We start from the raw sequence: 20,892 nt of genomic DNA on the forward strand, positions 1-20,892 counted from the left end.
GGGAGAGGTATAAAACACAAGGGGACCGAAATTAGCGGGGGTAGAACTCTGACTCTGACTCTGACTCTGACTCTGACTCTGACTCTGACTCTGACTGACTGTCTCTGACTCTCTCTGTCTATTTCTCTCTCCCTCTCTCATCTGGCAAACCCTCCCATCTACTTTCTTAACAATCTTCTTCAAGAAGTACAGTTACTCAAACCTTTGGGTTTCACTCTCAGCCATGATCTTTCTTGGGCAAATCACATTTCAAAGTTGGCCTCGATAGCGAGCTGCCAACTGGGCATCCTCCATCGTACAAAGTCCTTCCTTAGCACACCTGAACTCCTATCCATCTACAAGGCTTTCGTCCACAGCTTGATGGAGTACTGCTCTCCCCCCCCCCCCCCACCTCATTCCCCACCCTTCCCCCTCCCCTCCCACCCCCTGGCTGGTGCCCTGCCTCACACTTTGCTGAGCTTGATACCATGGAAACCAAGCCCTTCAAGATCATTTGAATGTGACATGATGAAGCTGACCCAGGGAATCAAAAACATATCCCCCACCCCCTCTCCCACATGTTTCCTCAGGGCACACTCAATCTTCCAGTCGCCCTCCTCTTGTTAAAATGCCAAAATCCAGGCTAACTGCTCACCTTCACTCATTTGCTCCTCTTTTCTTTCACCTGTAGAACCAACTTCTCCAGTCTGTTCAGTCCCATTCCTCCATCTCGCCTCCAGCTCGCTCAGGCTCAGGTTCAAAACCATTTTATTTTATACCACCATTAACTCTCTCCCTCCCTAAGTGCTCCCTTTTCCAAATATCGAGTTTTTCCTTCCAGTGTTTGCTTCTGCATCCATCTTGTCCACCTCTCATTCCTCCCCACATCCGTTATTTCTCCAAGTCTCGCTCTATGTTGTCCTTCATCCCTGCTGTTGGTGTGCACCCATACTTTCTGATATGTTCTGTGTTCTAGAATCTAGACCTCCACGAGCCTCGACTTTATACAAAAAATGAATGAGGTCCGAAGGATGGTGGCAGTGAAGAGGATAGATTGAAGAAGGACGGATGGACTGAAGGAGAAGATTGATGTGCGGATGAAGTTGGCAGAGTTTTTTTTTTTTTAAGCCAGCAGAGGTTGGCTGGGCACCTGTTGTTGATTGACAGGGAAAGGCAAAGAAAGAGGAAGGGTTGAGGGAGCAAGGTAGGAGGAAAAGAGGTAGACCACCGCTGAGAATGGAAGATTGTGCAAGGAGGGATACAAGTAAGATGTGATGGTGGGAGAGTGGAGAGCATTGGCTGGGGATAGAGAGCAGTGTTGGAGTATTGTACAAAAGGTGGGGCAGCACCAGCTTGGTACAATTCGGCTTCACACCACATAAATGCAATTGAGGAAGAAGAAGAATGCTGAACACCCAAGTGGACCATTTCCTTGGTTCATCTATCTATAATTCCAGTAATCTCTCTGTGTGTGTGTGTGTCTGTGTGTCTGTGTGTCTGTGTGTTTGTTTGTCTGTGACCGCTGTTTCTCGACAACCACGGGTCCGATATACTTTAAACTTGCCAGGTATATTGCTGGGGACCCGAGGATGTGCCTTTTCAAGGTTTCATATTAATCGGACAAGTAGTTACCGAGCTATGTCCAAAAAACGATTCAACCAATCAGAGAGCAGCGAATTATCACGTGTGCCGAACGTGGCGAACAGACTCTGCCTCGGACGGCACATTTGAGAGCGTATTCATTTATTTCACGTTGGCAAACTATGTTGCGCTCGCTATGTTGGCGTTAAACTATGTTTTAAAACTAATTAAAACTAATTTGCGATTCTTTCGCTTTCCTGCGCGTATGTGCACGCTATGGCGATTTCTTTACCAAACTCCGCAAGCCGTTCGCTTTGGACCAAACCATTTCATGTAAATGGAGGGGGGGGATTGTCACCGTACTCGCAAGCCGTTCGCTTTGGACCAAACCATTTCATGTAAATAGAGGGGGGGGGATTGTCACCGTACTCGCAAGCCGTTCGCTTTGGACCAATCCATTTCATGTAAATAGAGGGGGGGGATATAATTTTAGATATATATATAGTACGGGCATGCCCTAGCTATAGATATAGCTATATCTATAGCTATAGCTATAGCTATAGAAACTAGAGCAGGCTCACCATGACAATCGCAACCTTGCTCGATACGATGATACCGATTTCTTCCGAGAGGTACTTCATGGTGAGTACAGGCACGCGTTGAGCAGGACCTCAATATTTCAATGCACTAAATGCTCGCATTGTGCTGCTTTGGTGTGGAATGAGGAGAGAAGAGGATTTTGCTGCAACCACGGCAAGGTCGATCTTATGCATGATCCTACGAATCCAAAACCCGGTTCAATTCCATCACAACCTCCAGATGCTATTAAAAACCTTTTCCTTTCTTTTTTTCCTTCTTTCCTTTCCTTTTTTTTGGCCACGGAACGGGCACCCACGTACGGGCATGCCCTAGTCTATCTATAATTCCAGTAATCTCTGTATGTCTGTGACCGCTGTTTCTCGACAACCACGGGTCTGATATACTTGAAACTTGCCAGGTATATTGCTGGGGACCCGAGGATGTGCCTTTTCAAGGTTTCATATTAATCGGACAAGTAGTTACCGAGCTATGTCCAAAAAACGATTCAACCAATCAGAGAGCAGCGAGTTATCACGTGTGCCGAACGTGGCGAACAGACTCTGCCTCGGACGGCACATTTGAGAGCGTATTCATTTATTTCACGTTGGCAAACTATGTTGCCGCTATGTTGGCGTTAAACTATGTTTTAAAACTAATTAAAACTAATTTGCGATTCTTTCGCTTTCCTGCGCGTTTGTGCACGCTATGGCGATTTCTTTACCAAACTCCGCAAGCCGTTCGCTTTGGACCAAACCAATTTTCTGTAAATAGAGGGGGGGGATTGTCACCGTACTCGCAAGCCGTTCGCTTTGGACCAAACCATTTCATGTAAATAGAGGGGGGGGATTGTCACCGTACTCGCAAGCCGTTCGCTTTGGACCAAACCATTTCATGTAAATAGAGGGGGGGGATTGTCACCGTACTCGCAAGCCGTTCGCTTTGGCTTTGCGAATGGACCAAACCATTTCATGTAAATAGAGGGGGGGGGATATAATTATAGATAGATATATAGTACGGGCATGCCCTAGTAATTTCAATTCCATTAAAATCTAGATTATGTGATGCCCCACAATCTCCAAAGGATGAGGATATTATTTTGTGTTCCTGTAGTATGTCCATGTCGGGCTTGCAGTTCGGTTTAGAGGTATGCTCACTCATCTCTGAGGTGTGTACTGTGTAGCCTAGGTTAGAATCTTGACCGAGCAATGAAATGTCATCCTGGTGTTTCGCAGGCAGGGCAAGGCATCAATGTATGTACCATCCTTCACATAGTCATTAAGCTGGGTGTCCTGTCTGCTAACATTGGTTGGTGGACTCCTTCATGACAAATCTGAGGTATTTCTGGGACCCTGAACTAATTACAAAGACCTGCTCTAACCTATAGGGGGCGCTGCAGCAGTGGCACCATCGCTCCCCTTCAGGTTCTTGTGCTAAATATCAGCCACGTTCGACATATGAATGATGGTGATGACAATGATTATGTCGAGACAGGAAGTTGTGTATCATTGACTCACACCCTTGCAATGGCAGACATTTTATCCTTTCCGATGACTGATCCTGTGTTCTCATTTTCAGTTGAATGGCACAGAAGCAGATTTTGAATACGAGGAGATTACTCTTGAAAGGGTAAGTGAAGGTCGAAGTCCTCCTTTGCTCACAGTGTACGATTTTGGCTGCACCGTTTGCGTAGGTGCAGTAACGTTTGGTCGGTTCAAGCTTTTAATGCTTTGGGATTGAATTTTCTTTCTTATGGAAGGTTATTGGAGGCCACAGTGGGCATCGGAGAGGGTGGGCTGACGGAAGTGCTGAATTGTCCTCATCATTTCAATGCCACCGTTGCCTTGAAGGCGATGTATTGGTAATTAAACCTTGACGCAAAATTTGAAATTGCACACCATTGGATACGTTACCCAGTGATGCCACACGTCTCATAGTCACATTTTTTTTGCAAAACGACATTACTGTTTTCATTTGTGAAGCAGTTGTACCGACTTTAGGAGATACGTCATCGATCGTTATGTGCACGTATTGTCCATTGCTGACATTGGTCTCATTTTAGGGTACAAGAAACCTTGTGCGCATTTTGATGCACGTAATAGTCGAAATATCTTGATGTCCACACGGTAAACAGGAGAATATTAATAATCAGTTTTTATATATCATCCCTAGCGACTGTCAAGGGACCAACAGGATGGCGAAGCATTGACTGTTTATATTGGGCATGTGTTCTGTTGCTGCTGTGCACGTTTGTGTGGGAAAAAATCAGGGGCGTAGTGCTGTCGGAGCGCACCGGAGTGCTGCTCCAGAACCTCAACACATCTGAGGCGGAGCTCGGCTCCGCATCAGTTTAAAAAAGTAAATAAACACTCACATTCACAATCGGTTCAGTTATTGTGCTTTGTGTGCTTTCATGGCCAAATAATCAGTGTCAAAGCTTGTCCCGAAGCTTGGATATGTCAATGTTTTGGACACTTTGTCTGAGGAACGATTTTACAACAATGCAGGTTGTAGGCAACACAGACCCATATGGTTTACCAAGTACAGCATACTCCAGAAGCGAAACAAACTTTCCAATCATTTTATATCCAGATTTCGTGAATTCTCTTGCATTTACAAAAAGTTTTTACACCTTGGAAGATGTGAAGGCATCGAAAAGCTTGGATACCTACAACTAGTTTGAAGTCTGGGTGGATCAGTGATGTGGCAGTTCTTGTGAAGCACGAGCAAAGGTAGGCCTATAATGCATCAATGACACGGATGACGGACTCATGCTGGCAGAGCAGACACGCATGACGGTGTGCATGTTAACATCGTGCCTATCTGCTCTGCCATCTCTTTCGTTACTCCCGAATATTTATCCAGCCCCAAAGTTTTTTTCTTCTTTTCTAAACTCTGAGAAAGACACCACCTAATGTGAAAGACAACTCCAAGGAAGAAATCATTAGACTCGAGGGGCTGGGGGTTATAATGGTTGGGGCACCCATTCTGAGCCTGGGAGGTTGGTGCTTCAAACACCGGCTGAATCACAACAAAGACTTTAAAAATGGTATGTGCTGCTTACTTGCTTGACACTCAGCATTTAAAAGGAAAGACCACGGACGGACAAACAACCATATGTTGATAATAGTGGCGCAGGCTTTAATGGGCTTAATCCTCCTGTATCAAAAGTTCCTTGCTCAAACTTTTGTAAGGCTTGCACATCTTTCTCTGTGACAGGGAAATTCGGGCCTTGGGTTCAGTATCGCGGGTGGGACTGATAACCCACACATTGGGGACGATCCGAGCATCTTCATCACAAAGATCATTCCTGGTGGTGCTGCGGCACAAGACAGCCGTCTGAGGTATGACAGCACCCGATGGCCCATCACACATGCACTCTGTTGTGATTGTCATTGTTCAAAACTTGCAATAGTTTTACATTCAACAGAAACTACCCCCACTTCCTATCCCTGCCCCTTTATTTTGCTTTATAATATTGACACACCTCTCGGGGTACAGTTCGCTTCCAAAAACCGAACAAACCTGGTTTGTACATTTAAGTGAAAAATTACTTTCCATGTTGCATCGTTGGATGCTGCACTTGGATGCTGCACTTGGATGCTGCACCAGGATGCTGCACCAGGATGCTGCACCAGGATGCTGCACCAGGATGCTGCACTTGGGTGCTGCACTTGGGTGTTGCACTTGGGTTAGGGTGCATCAAACGCCCCTATGTCAAGAAAACAATCTGTCCCCAATTTTATTTTGTTCCAGTCATAAAATAAAGTTCCTATGCAAAATTTGGTAAGGTTTTGATATCATCTTCTGGGTCCACCTCAGCAAATTAGATTTTGAGTCGGTAGTATCAGAGTCAGAAATTTGACACGCAGCTGTTTTGAGGCCCATAAATAAAAATGAAAGGATTGACCGATTGCTACATACAATAGCTCTTTGGAAAGGTATTATTGTGCTCTGTAGCAATATATAATCATCATAGGGATAGGGATACAATTCATTTATATACAAATAGTCAAAATCATGATTTTATTGGTGTAATCATATGTATTATAGATACCAGAATGATATAATTTTTATTACAGTAGAATCATATATACACAATCTTAGCATTTATCATCTTAATACGAGTACATCTGACTATGGATGAACATGAAAATAGAAACAAAACAAAGATACTGTAGTTTTCATGGATATTTCTGACAGTTTAGTCTTGAGCTGCTCGCTTTCGAAGATTCGGTTACTCCTTGCGGTTGTGCTCAACAACTTGTACCACATTTTGGCAGTGGTCTTCACTTCTGGCTGCTGAAAGGAAGTCAGAGCTAAGCTTAACTCCCCTTTCTGCAGAGTCATTCACCACATTCAAGGCTTCAACATTAGTCCATGATGTCTGGTAGGCTGCAGAGTTAGTCCATTCTTGAACATCGGTAACTAGAAATGCCCAGTCAAGCTTCAGATGATGAAATAGGTACCATGAATCTGGTCCAACAAAATCAGCCAGAGTGGTCTTCTCAGTCAAGTCATCAGGAAATCTGGGCTTTCCAAACCCAGTACCAAACCGTCCTTGTGGGTTGGTTACTGGAAAATCTGGCTGAACCTCCAGAAGTCTGTCTGCCAGAGCACGGCGATGGTCATGAGGAACAACTGAGCTGAAGAGGGCAAGTGGAACCATCTCTTCTGTGAGGTACCAGAGATGTCGTTTGAAGACTTTCAGGGCACTTCTTGAGATTCCAGCATTGACAGCTTCATACTGTTTCAGTTTGGAGATGAGCTGCAGGTCATTCCATGGGGCATCGGTGACAGAGGTACATGTCATCCACCAGGAGCTGTATACTAGAGTGACAAACGTGACAAATTCTCTGATCTTTGGCACTTGTTTTTCTGTGGTAATTGTACCTGCTGGAAGATCAGCGATTTGTTTTTCGAAGAGACATAATTTGATTGAGTAGAGGAGCTTCGCCATCCATCTGGCTTTTTGCAGTGCACCAGGACGCTTGAAGGTTATTTGATGTTCAGCTACTTCACCATCAAGGAATACAGTACACAGATCAACAAATTCCAAATAATCATCACGTCTTAGAGATTGCTCGGTGTGACAGAGTCTGAGAACATTATTTTGCCAGTCACTTGTCAAACTTGTTGCTGCTTCATTTAGTTGAGATGGATCAAATCGTGAAAGTGGTTCATTGAATGTGTGTGGAAACATTTCAAAGTTCTTGCGAAACCTTGAGAAGAGGAAGATATCTGGTGACTTAGATGCTTCAACTTTAAGATCAGTAAAAATGTGCGTAAGAATGACTTCACCAATGTGGTGTCTGCAGCCTGACCACAGAAGAGCTTTGTTAAGCCGTTGTTGAATTGTTACACAAGCTGCACTGATGTGGCCGGTGTTAGATGCAGTTGTGTCAAATGTCAAGTTGACAACATTCTCTTGGCAGTTCCATGATTCAAGTAGGTTATTAGTCAGCTGAGCAATTATATCTCCAGATTTACGGTCTGTTCCAGGCTTGTAGGATGGAACACCCAGCAGCTTCATATCAGTTTGAGAACCCAAAAGCACAGCCAGGCATTCTTCAAAAGTGTTTTGGTTAGTTAAGCATGGAAGCAGCTTTGAGTCCCAGTGCAACGTAGCAAGCTTCGGAGGTATCCATTTGTCCTTACAGGTAGTAGCAATATGCTGTCCAATTTTGCGTCTTGATTTATCTGCTGTAGCATATGATGTTGACACCTTCGCTACATCCCCTCCTGTTTCTTCAATAAGAGCTTCTGTGAAAGCAGCCTGTTGGGTTGGTGTCATCTTCATCCTTGTTGCCAGTGAAACAAGACTGGGCCTCTTCAGGATGTCATGTGGAATGAAAACTGATGTGCCAGGTCTAACTAAACGATGATGACTTCTTGAGGTTGTTGGTGTGCTTGTTGAAGGTCCAAGAGTTACTTCTTCATCACTGTCACTAATATTATACACAGTGGTTGTAGTATTTATGTTGAACTCCAGCTCCATACTTGCTCGCCTCTCTGATTCTTTTTCCTCGCGGTTCACTTCACGCTGCATCTTATCTGCCAACAGTTTATCTTGGCAGCCAAATGTTGCACAGCGATCTGTCTTCATAGATTCCAGGAATGCTAAGTCTTCAGGATTCTTGATGTGAGAACTAGCATCATTGGGCCACAAGGGAAATGTCTCCATAAATTTCATCTCCATTTGAATCACCTTTGTGATGCTTGCTGGAGTTGTTCTTCGGTTGATAGGGATTGATCTAAGCTTGGAATTATCATCTGCAAGTTTGATAATTTTCTCAATAGCCTTGTGTTCAGAGATGATAGGAATATTAGCCTTGCCATAAAATGGTGTCACTTTCTGCAGTACAAGCTTTGCTGATTCCCACCGAGAGCGTCGTTCAAGTTTGCCATCTTCCGTGTGCCACATGAAACAACGTAGTACTTGTAAACAAGTTGGAAGTCTGGTGCCATTGATCTGGGAATCTTGTTCAGTTATGGCACTTCCAAGACCAAACACCTTGGTGGACTCTCTTGTTGCAACAGATGCTTTCTTTACTGTGCCATCCATTGTTTTATCTGAAAGAAAAAGGTAGTATTAGTAACAATAATGTCATTTCATAATTATGTACAACAAATAAATCAATTATCCAATTTTATTAGAGTATAGCCTAATAATTGTTTTAATCATCTTGTCTAGTTAAAAGATCTCTGTAAAGACAAGATGACTACAACATTCAGGATATTCTTTAATTTATATATTATATTTTAAAAATACTCTTCATTTAGCTTTATATCCATATTTTGAAAAAAATCATTATTTTGACTATTTGTATATAAATGAATTGTATCCCTATCCCTATGATGATGATATATTGCTACAGAGCACAATAATACCTTTACAAAGAGTTATTATATGTAGCAATCAGTCAATCCTTTCATTTTTATTTATGGGCCTCAAAACAGCTGCGTGTCAAATTTCCAACTCTGATACCACCGACTCAAAATATGAAATGGTGAGGTGGACCCAGAAGATGATGTCCAAACCTTACCAAATTTTGCATAGCAACTTTATTTTATGATTGGAACAAAATAAAATTTGGGACAGATCAATCCAACATCTTTTTAAAAATAGTTGGGCGTTTGATGCACCCTAACTTGGGTGTTGCACTTGGGTGCTGTACTTGGGTGTTGCAGTCACAATATCACATATATGTTTGTTAAAATGCACGTTGTCCACAACACCTTTCTGGTATCCAAGTTTTTCATTCGACAGCGAGGCTTTACAGATAAAGATGCTGATCCAGTTTCCTCTTGCAGGAGGAAAGTTTTTATTGATTTTACAGGACATTTCTCAAATTACTTTAAAAATTATATGACCAAAATGTACCAACAATTTCCACTGTTTCTCACCTTCCAGGAAATGCTTTATTCAGCACAACACTGTGATGTTGTCCCATTCGTTGTGAAAGGGCGTTTTAATGGACAAAATCAATAATCGTCATCACAACAAAGGAAAATTCACATTAAAAAAAACAAAAACAACAGAAAATATCAACAACGATCAAGGGCAGGCAGGATGGCTCAGAGTTACACACACTCGCCTCAAAGCTGTTTAGCTTGGGTTTGAGTCCCAGTCCAGCTATAATTTACCATCCTGGTGGTTCCCAGGCAGCCACCTGGTTCATCAATATGTTCCATCCCTTGCATGGACCTTAAACTGGGCGTCCAGGCTGCCGGTATTAGTTGGTGGACATTAAAGATCCCATGGTGTCCTTCGAGTTACAAGAGTAGTCGAGTTATCGCCGGCACCCTGAACAAATTACAAATTTCTGCACAAACTGCGGCTGGGAAGGCAAGGGCAAACCACTCAGTATAACCATTGCCAAGAAACTGCTTCAGCAACAACAACAACATGCATTTTAAAGGCCATTTTCCCTGCTAGAGCGGGGGTTAGCCTTGCGGTCCCCATGACAATCTTCTCCATTTTGCCCTATTTTCTGCATCTCTCCTTGTTAACCCCCTTGCCCGCATTTCTTCTTCCACCATCTTTAGCCAAGTCTTTCTCGGTCTTCCCCGTCTTCTACTTCCTTCTAGATTCATTTCCATCACTCTTCTCAACCAGTCACTTTCATCCTTCCTCAACACATGACCAAACCATCTCAACCTGTTCCTCTTCACAGCATCAATCACAGGCTCTATTCCCATCATCTTTCGCAATTCATCATTTGTCTTCCTCTCTCTCAACGATACTCCGCACATCCGTCGAACCATTCGCATTTCCACCCTTTCCAACCTTCGTTGCTGCTCTACGTTCATTACCCGTGTCTCGCTCCCATAAATCATAACACTTCTCACACATGCAGCATACACCTTTCCCTTCAGCTTCAACGACACTCCCCTCATCATCAGCACGCCACTCAATTCCCGAAACTTCTTCCATGCACATCTCACTCGAGCAACCGTTGCCGAGTCTGATCCACCTTCTCCATTCAGCATGTCTCCGAGGTAGCAAAATGTTTTCACACCTTCCAGCTTCATGCCGTCTCCAAGATCCAACTCAACATTTTCTCCATCTGCAGCTCCCTCTGTGCACACCTTACATTTGAATGTAGCTGCCACACTGGTTAATGACCCTCTCAGACCACTACATTTTTGATGAACCCACTCAGCGCACATTGTACACTGAATGGAGTTCACTCCGACACCCTTCCTACACACAGCACAGGGCCACTTCCCAGTTCTTTCCACCTCACCACATGCTTTACCACTTGCCATCACCTTCGTCTTTCCGATATTCACCTTCAGACCTTTTGTCTCCATACATTCCTTCCACGTGTTCATCTTTTCCTTCAGTCCATCCATACTTTCCGCAATCAACACCAGATCATCTGCATACAACAACTCCCACGGTAAACCCTCCTTTACGTTCTGAGCCAGCACTTCCATCACAGCTACAAATAGTAGTGGACTTAGTACCGACCCCTGATGCACTCCCACCTCCACCTCAAACTCACCACTGTTCCCGTCCTTCGTCCTTACAGCTGTGCGCGCTCTTTTGTACATTGCCATCACTACTCTGATCAACCATTCCTCCACTCCTAACTTCCTCAATGCCCATGTCAATACTTTGCGTGGAACCCGATCGAATGCTTTCTCCAGATCAACAAACCCAAGAAACAACCTCTTCCTCTTCTCCATGTACTTCTCCTGCAACTGCCTCACAATGAAAAGCACGTCTGTCGTTCCTCTTCCTGGCATGAATCCAAACTGCATTTCGTCAATCTTCACTTTCTTCCTTATCCTCCTCTCCAACACCCTTTCCAATACCTTCATTCCATGCTCCAATAACTTTATCGCTCGGTACGAGCCACACTCCAGAGGGTCACCTTTCCCCTTGTATAGAGGGATGAGGGTACTCAGTTCCCAATTCACTGGAATGCGGCCTTCTTTCACCACCAGATTACAGATCTCTGTCATTCTCTTCACACCCCAACTTCCTGCTGCCTTCAACATATCTCCTACAACTCCCGTCAGCCCTCCCGCTTTTCTACCCTTCATTTCTTTTATCGCTTCCTCAACTTCCTTCTCAGTTATCTTCTCTGCCGGTCCTAAAACTGGGTTACTCTCTATGTTGCCATCCCATTCATTCTCTGTATTCAACAGCATTTCCATATATCTTTTCCATCTTCCTTTAATTCCATCTGGGTCGACAACGATTTGTCCCACTTCATCCTTCAAGCAACTCACCCCCATCACATCACACCTCCCTTTCGCTATCTGCTTTGCAATCCTGAATACTGCTTTCTGACCCTCTTCCGAATCCAAGCGTTCTCCGAACATTTTCCTACATGCCTCCTGCGCCTTTGCTACCTCTTTCTTTGCAGCCTTCCTGGCTGCCTTATAACTTTCATGCTCTGCTGTTTCTGCTCCCGTACCCTTCGCCTTCTGCCACTCCTTGAACTTCTTCCTCTTCTCGTCAATCCTCTTTCCAACTTCATCATCCCACCACCATGTTTCCGAGTGCCTCGGTGGTCCTTTTGCCCAATGCTTCAGCATCAGAATGAAAACAACTACCGGAATGCAATACTGCACGCAGCAGCCTGAGTGTCATGATGCACGCGGCCACACTGGTGTCGCTGAGGGGCACACGACCTACCGTGTGTCCCGCAGCATGCGGCCACCATTGGGTCCTGGTGCACACTATTATCTGAATGCTTAATTTGCATCCTTTAACAAGAATGACCACACTGTGGTCACAACCTGCGACAAAATCCAGAAACGGCCCAAGTGGGAAGCGCGCATGGGAAGCACTATTTAAAGATGAACAGCACGATTGGGAAATACACATTTAATGCGCTATTAAAAAATTAACTTGATACTTCTCACCCGCGTCACCCTCCCCACGGTTATAATCAGAACGAGCTGATTCGTCATAGTCACGGATTGCTTAACCCAAATATGAAGCCATTCAAAAATTACATAATGCTAGTTTTAAACTACTCGTTATGGCCTGGCAGTTAGTTAGCAATCGTTCTCACCCCTCAGCCCAAATTGGGCTAAGGGGTGTTGTCGTCACGGGCGTCGTCCGGGCATCCGTCAACTTTTGGTTTCCGTCAATTTCAAGGAGAACGGCTTGTCCGATTAAATCCATTTTTGCAGTGTCTGTTGGGGTTGAGTAGAGGAAGGTTCCTTTCGAAAATGGGTGCGCTGCGATTTTCAATATGGCGCCACGGCAGCCATCTTGAAATTGGTTTCCGTCAATTTCGAGCAGAATGGCTTGTCCGATTAAATCCATTTTTGCAGTGTGTTGGGGTTGAGTAGAGGAAGGTTCCTTTCGAAAATGGGCGCGCTGCGATTTTCAATATGGCCGCCACGGCAGCCATCTTGAAATTGGTTTGTCATTTTCAAGCAGAACAGCTAGTCCAATTAAATCCATTTTTGCAGTGTGTGTTGGGGTTGAATAGAGGAAGGTTCCTTTCGAAAATGGGTGCGCTGCGATTTTCAATATGTGCGCCACGGCAGCCATCTTGAAATTGGTTTCCACCATGCATGGGCTCTGGGGTTACGCCCACTTTGCAGTGCTATTTTTTAGTAATATGAGTAACCTAACACTTGATTACGTAACGTAACATAACGCCTGGTAACATAACGCTTGATTACCTTCATTTTGTCTCGGTGCTATGGTGGGTGGAGTCGAGCAACAAATTTGGGTGTGGTCCAGCAGCTGTCCAATCAATGGGTGCACATTTCAAAAATCGACCCCAAAAAAGAAACCCCACAGAAACGCGAAGCCTTTGTAGACCTGCAACACGCCGCAGGTGAAATTAGAATAAGTGCCATTAAGCTTTAGCCCTGGTGTTGGGCTAGCGGCAAGGGTCCCGGCTTAGGATCCTAGGATCCTGGGTTCGAATCCCGGTCGATCGCTGAATTAACGCCAGGGGGGTCTGTCAGGGGGGGAGGACTGTCATCCTTCCGAGGTCGGCTAATTGAGTACCAGTTCACTGGTAATTCCCTGTTTGTCGTTAAAGGCGGCAAAAAGGTTGGCGTCAGGAAGGGCATCCGACCGTAAAACATTGCTTCAAAAAGGGGACCGAAAAACAACAACAACCACGGTCCCCGAAAAAGGCCAACCCCCGCTTTGCGGGGAAAAATGGCCTCGAAAGGTGGTTATTTTTTTTATAAGCTGTAACTGGAGCTTGCTTTCTGATTCGCTCCAGAATGTCTCACTAGTGTTGCTTTAATACAACTTTGTCTCCAAACCGTCACTACATTCATATGCATCAATCAAACGATGCACCGAAACGTTAGGGTAGTTTTGTAGCAATGTGGAATTTTTGTTGTTTATATATCTGCTTCGTCAGAAAATCCCTCAAATGCTTTGATCTAACCACAGTGTGGACCAAGCGGGACAAGCCAATCCAGTTATCACCTTCCTGACTGAAGGCTGTTATTAATTTTACTGGGTTTTTTTAAATTTATTGACTCTCCATTCCTGGTGTTTTTTGGTGTTTGAATCCAAGACCTTTGTGCTGCCTTTTTCCTGCCAAATTAGAACCCTCATGCTCTGCGATGCCTGTTCATTGTTGTTGTCCCCATGGCCATCAACATACCGATTTTATTGTTCGTTCCCAAAATGAATTGCTGGAATAAGTTTTAAAACTTTGTATAGTTTTGATTTCGCTGTTGTGATTGTCATGTTGATCCCACCTTTTACTCTGCCTGTGACATCCAGGGTGAACGACTGCATTCTTCGTGTGAACGAGGTAGACGTGCGGGAGGTTGTGCACAGCCGTGCCGTCGAAGCTTTGAAAGAAGCGGGTTCTATTGTCCGCTTGTACGTGCGGCGGCGGCGGCCTGTCTCAGAGACTGTCATGGAGATCAAATTAGTTAAAGGGCCCAAAGGTGAGTTTCAGAAAGTGTCTCGTCCTCTGTCAAGTTTGATATTGGTGCACTTCCACATGCATGAATCTGCTTTAGTTTTCATTCTAATATGACGTAGGTGGTACTTCAAAGCAACCGAATGCTCGCAGACGGGACACCTGGTTTAACGGCCATCTGACGGACGCCACACATTGATGCCTCGACGGACTTGCGAAACACAAGACGGGAGTTAATAGCTAGGTTGGGATTCAAACCAACGCCAGACAGCACAGAGGCGAGTGTGTGACATCCAGACTACCTGCGCAGCCCCTCATGAAATCCCTTAACTAAAATGGAACATCAAGCCTGGGGCCTTTTCCAATGGACCCTTACATTTATTTATTTGTATATTCAGTAGACATGTCAAAGGTGAAAATAAATGAACATGAAAACTAGGTTCCTGAACTTAATATATTTTCTCTTTTTATTTTAATGCCTTCACTTCGAGTTTGGGAGGTCGGTAGTTCAAACCCTGGCCAAGACTTTAAAAATGGAACGTGCTGCTTCCTTGCTTGACACTCAGCATTTCAAAGGATAAGAACAATCCGAATAGGCTGAAATCCATGGGGAGGAGAATCCTCCTTAGAATACCCCACGAGGTGCAGTGATAAAGGCGGCGCGCCAATGCTGTGGGTCGCTGGTAGCCAGAGTGCCCCGGGAAGGGGTAGTTGTCTTGTCGAACAGTCCTGTCTTTGTGTGTGTGTGTGTGTGTGTGTGTGTGCGTGTGTGTGTGTGTGTGTGTGTGTGTGTGTGTGTGTGTGTGTGTGTGTGCGTGCGTGCGTGCGTGCGTGTGTGTGTGTGTGTGTGTGTGTGTGTGTGTGTGTGTGTGTGTGTGTGTGTCAGCTCCACTACGAACCTTCGATCCTGTTAAAAAAGAGACGTTTTGTGTGAGAAATAACTGATATGCACCCGTTGGCTCATTGGGGTTCAAACCCAAATCCTGCAATTGTGAATCTCTTCCTGACTGATCATTGAAAACAGACACTGCACCACTCCCTTGCATTGGCTCCTTTGAAGTTTAATCTTTTTTCTCTCTGTTGCATTTCGTATAATGGTGAAGTAAGTCTGAGTACGTAGGTTTTGACATCTTACGTGGCTCACCATGGGATCACCCGATGAAGTTTTAACGGAAACAATATTGTGTGAATCAATATACGAGTAACATGATGGAGAAATCCAGTAACAGGATGGAGAAATCCATCCGTGTGTCTCTCAATCCCTGTGTGGACTATTTTGGGTTGAGTTTACAGTACAAGTCGCAGAGGGTCACTGAATCGAAAATTAAACTACTACAGTAATTTGGTTGTCTCGCAGCATGTGGCCTACCTTCGTATCTGTGAATCAGGATGATGTGGCAGCTGTTATTTATTACCTCCACCACCAAAGGTGGACAGAGGTTATGTTTTCATCCCTGTCTGTCTGTTGATTTGTCTGTGAGCACGATATATGAAAAGGTTGTGGACGGATTCAGACGAAACTTGGTGGACAAGGTTGGGTGTGTGACAAGAACAGGTCGATTAGATTTTGGCTCGGGCCCGAATCGTTGAGGTTGATTGTGTTTACCTGTTTCCAGCTTTCAACGCGCATCAGTGGTTCTTGAATGAAACATTGACGATGTGAAAGTGGAAGACAACATTTGAACAAGTGCCTGGTGGCTTTAGCTCGATCATTCTACAAAATGAACACAGGAAGATGACCATTGTTTTGTTTTGCATCGATTTGATTTACTTTTTTTGTTTTGCATCATTATTGCTTACTCATGATGAATAAGTGAAGCAAAGCAGTGCAAAGGTCCCTGCAGTGGTTGCTTTTCTGAATTTATGGTTTCCATGTTCCATTACCTTGTTAAACATCCGCACACATGGCACTTACGGACCAGGCAATGTGATTCCAATCCTGCGAAATGGATCCCTTAACACAATTTGACAAGCATTCATTAGTTCATTCCATTGTGCAGTTTTGTCATCGCAGCATTTCGGTAAACAGGAAGTATTGCCTAACAGAGCATATGAAGGTCTGTCATATGAACCACAATCCGACTCAATAATCCAAACCATAGTTTTTCTACTTTCAGCATTTTGTAAATGATTTCACCCGAAGTTGTGCTTTTGCCATTCAATCTGTGAAATTTGTGCTCTTCTGCTTCTTCTTCATTGAATATATACATAATTTAAGAAGTTGGGAGTACATACGTATCTCGTTTCCTGCTTTGTTAGCTCAATCCCTTCCTCCTCGTAATCCCATCTTGCTTTTACAGTCAATATTGATTTCATCTTCTTCTCCTTCAATGTACCTTGCAAGGTCTTGGGTTTAGCATTGCTGGAGGAATTGGCAATCAACACATTCCCGGTGATGACAGCATTTATGTGACCAAGATCATCGAAGGTGGGGCAGCACAGAAAGACGGCAGGCTGCACATTGGTGATCGGCTACTTGCTGTACGTACCGTCCTGCCATGCACATCGTGCCTCAGAACACCACGTCCCGTATATCTCTTGCCATATTTTATTCTTGTCCACTTTTCATCACTTTTGTCCTAACACTCTCACCATTGTCCCCTTGCTCTCACCAAAACCATGTTCCTTCCCCGACCCACTCGCACCAAACTGTTTCTGTGCGGTAAAATAGAACGTGCTTGTGATGGAGTTCACTTGGATAATTTTTATTTCCCATTTGTTTATTTATTATGGCTTGGCATCGCACCTTGACCAAAATATTTTTGTGTGTGGATGAATTGCATGAAATATTTCAACTTGTGATGGGACTTCACGAGTTTTACCATGATGTATATTGCATTATATTGGCCATGATATCTCAGGGTGTGCAGTATTAGTATGTGAAGCATCCGTGTGTTGTGCTTTGGGGCAGGTGAATGGCATATGCTTGGAGGATGTCACCCACGAGGAAGCGGTGGCGGTACTTAAAAGCACCGCTGAAGTGGTTTACTTGAAAATCGCAAAGCCAACATCTGTCTACCTCCCCGATGCCTACGGGCCACCAGACATCACGAGTGGTGAGACCACTACTATTGGAGATTATACTTTCTTCTGTAATGCTGGAGGTGCTAATGTTGTGGAATAAAAAGAGGACCACGTTCCCATTTTTTTTTGTGTGTGTGTGTGTGTGTGTGTTTTTTTGCTTATCAAAAAAGCATCATCAATTGCTTATCCAAATACTTATTGAGGGCAACGGCATGGTTATTGTGCACTGTGTTCTGCAGCGTATACGCCCACACTTGATAACCACGTCCTTGCTCCTGGATATGGAGGAGGCCCTCACGGCCCCCCGTCGCCATCTCGCTACTCTCCAGTCTCGAAACAAATGCTGGCAGAAGAAGACTTGCTTCGGTTGGCTGATGAATTTGCATTTTGTGGTTTGGGATTTGATTTTGTGAGGAGTCTGTACCCAACCATTAAACGTTAATTTTCCTTCTCTACACAGAGAACCAAGGAAAATTGTCTTGCATAAGGGCTCCACAGGACTTGGCTTCAATATTGTGGGGGGTGAGGATGGAGAGGGAATCTTCATATCGTTCATCCTCGCTGGAGGCCCTGCAGATCTGAGTGGGGAGCTGCGTAGAGGAGATCAGATCCTTTCGGTTAGTGTGTGTGTGTGTGTGTGTGTGTGTGTGTGTGTGTGTGTGTGTGTGTGTGTGTGTGTGTGTGTGTGTGTGTGTGTGTGTGTGTGTGTGTGTGTGTGTGTGTGTGTGCGCGCGTGCGTGCATTGTTGCGCGTTTGAGGCGGTATGGATCACGGGGTGGGTGCTCGCACCCACTATCCGGCCGACGATCCTGTATGCCAGAGGTTCCCAAACTCTTTTTGTGGCGACCCTTGAATACAATCTTGTCCTGGCCTGGCGACCCTAAACAACCTATCATTTTGGTACGTTGTGTTTATTCATATCGTTTAATTGAGTTAATTACCAACACAAAATGATTTTCAAAGAGTTTTAATTGGACAAAATGAAAAACAAATTTACATGAAAATGAGACTTTATTACACAAAGATTTTCTCAGTGGCTACCGTGATACTGCTTCATTTTGTGGGTAGGCTCCTCTAAGTTTGTTTTTATGTTGATGGACAGAGCACAGCGCAAGTCATGATGAGGATCTACGTAGTTCCTTGCTTTAGTCTTGATTTTTTTTTTTTTTTTTTTTTTTAATATACAGAGTAGAGGCTCGTGAAAGAGCTAACATTTATCAAACAAACAAATCAAACAAATAAGCAAACAAAGTATATAAAAAGGGGAGCGGTCGACAAGATGGGGAGAGAAGGGGAGGAAGCACACAAACACAACATTTGAGAGCAGGGACATCGGGAGATGTGTGGGAGGGAGAGGGCCTGGGGGGAGGCAGGATAGGTATAAAACGCAAGGACACCAAGGACTTCCAGGAAAGAAGTCGGCACCTCAAAAAAATGGATTTCGGGTTAAATTAGCGGGGGTAGAAAAGATCAAGGTTTTGGATCGGGGAAGATAAGAGATGGTGGTGAACAGCCGTTTTAAAGACCTGGAGGGAGGAGTGGGATTGAAGAGAGTGAGGGAGTTTGTTCCAGAGGCGGGAGAAAAGAGGAATGAAGGAGTGAAGGTGAGCAGAGAGTCTTGATTTTGGCAGTTTAACCATAAGAGGGTTGCAGGCAGATCTTGTGCGACCTGTAGGAATATTTGGGGGACAGAGCCCAGAGAGAGCTGGGGGAGCAAGGCGGGAGAGGAGTCGGTAGAAGACGGAAAGACCACCAACCTGCCTGCGGTGAGTAAGTGAAAGGCCCTCGGAGATAGCGTCATCGCGGGAGATTCCAATGATTCTGAACGCTTTGGTTTCAACAGCGTGAAGACGAGCTAGGTGTGAGGCAGGAGCACCAGCCCAGAGGGGAGAGAAGTACTCCATTGAGCTGCGGATGAAAGCCTTGTATGTGGTGAGGAGCTCAGGTGTGCCAAGGAAGGACTTGGCATGACGGAGGATGCCCAGTCGGCGACTGGCTTTGGAGGCCAGCTTGGAAATGTGGTTTTCCCAGGAAAGATCATGGCAGATAGTGAGACCCAAAAGCTTGAGTGACAGAACTTCTTGGAGAGGATTATTCAGAAAGTAGATGGGAGGGTTGTCCAGTCGGTCTTTTCGGGGAGACATCGTAAGAGTGTGAGATTTGTCAGGATTGAAAGACATGTTCCACTTGTTTGCCCAGTCTGTGATTTTGTCCAGGTCTGCAGAGAGTGAGGAGGCTGCAGACTGCCGATCTGAGGGATGAGGAATGGAGCGGCAGAGAGTGGAGTCATCAGCAAAGAGATAGAGAGGATTTTCAAGAGAGTCAGAGAGATCATTGATGAAGACCAGAAAAAGCACAGGGCCCAGAACACTGCCTTGGGGAACTCCAGCCTGAACAGGAAGAGGAGATGAGAGAAACCCATTCAGGGCCACACATTGACTATGGCTAGAGAGGAAGTCCGCCAGCCATGCGTGGAGATTTCCATGGATACCAAAGGGGGAGAGTTTGGTGAGCAGAGCGGGGTGCCAGACCGTATCGAAGGCACGTGATATGTCGAGGGAGACAGCTCTAATTTCCTGTTTGGCATTGAGGGCCTCCATCCATTGTTGAGACAGCAGAAGCAGCAAGTCCAGAGTTGAGTGACCTGGTCTGAAACCAAATTGATGATCAGAGATCAAGCCATTGGAGAAGAGGAAAGATTTCACATCTGAAGCAATGATGGATTCCATGACTTTGCTGATAATTGGGAGAAGGCTGATTGGTCTGTAGTTGCTCGGATCTGTTTTTGCACCTTTTTTGTGCAAAGCGGTGATGTTGGCCGATTTGCAAGCAGATGGAAGTTGACCTTGAGCAAAAGAGAGGGTGAAGAGAACAGAGAGAGGGAGTGAAAGAGCGGAAGAACAGGATTTTAGGACCCGTGGACTGATGCCGTCATGTCCAGTTGCAGAATCAGTCGAGGGTTGACAGAAACGTTTCCACCTTGTCGGGAGGAAAGGACACGGAGTCCAGGAGCAGCTGGGTACGACTGGGTACGGTGGGTGCAGAGAGGGATGGGTTTGGGACACAAGATTTAGAGGCAAACACAGAGTTGAGGCATTCAGCTTTTTCACGTGCGGAGTCAGCTGTGTAGCCGTTTGAGGTAAGGGAGGGGATGGAGGGGGAACAAAGACCAGAAACAGATTTGACCAGACGCCACCAGGATTTGGAAGAGGGAGACAGATAAGAGAGTTCGGTCTTGAGAACGGAGAGATATTGTTTCCTGGCTCTCCTGAGGGTGGACACACACTTGTTTTTGGGCTTTGTGAAAGGAAATGAGATTTCCTTCCGTTGGATTTGCTTTCCAAGGAACAAGTTTTGC

General features: G+C 44.9%; 1 protein-coding gene across 1 annotated transcript in view; it reads left to right on the forward strand.

Moving 5' to 3' along the window:
- Nucleotides 1–20,892, forward strand: part of DLG1 (discs large MAGUK scaffold protein 1) — a gene marked incomplete in the record, with an annotated part of 214,084 nt that overhangs the window by 113,620 nt on the left and 79,572 nt on the right. Inside the window, 7 exon segments of the mRNA XM_078767605.1 lie at nt 3,715–3,765; nt 5,356–5,480; nt 14,366–14,535; nt 16,855–16,991; nt 17,422–17,566; nt 17,774–17,900; nt 17,995–18,151. Coding sequence (XP_078623731.1) covers nt 3,715–3,765; nt 5,356–5,480; nt 14,366–14,535; nt 16,855–16,991; nt 17,422–17,566; nt 17,774–17,900; nt 17,995–18,151 — 912 coding nt within the window.

Source organism: Myxine glutinosa, chromosome 13, assembly GCF_964187855.1.
Source record: "Myxine glutinosa chromosome 13, kmMyxGlut1.1, whole genome shotgun sequence".
In the NCBI taxonomy this organism is placed as follows: Eukaryota; Metazoa; Chordata; class Myxini; order Myxiniformes; family Myxinidae; genus Myxine; species Myxine glutinosa.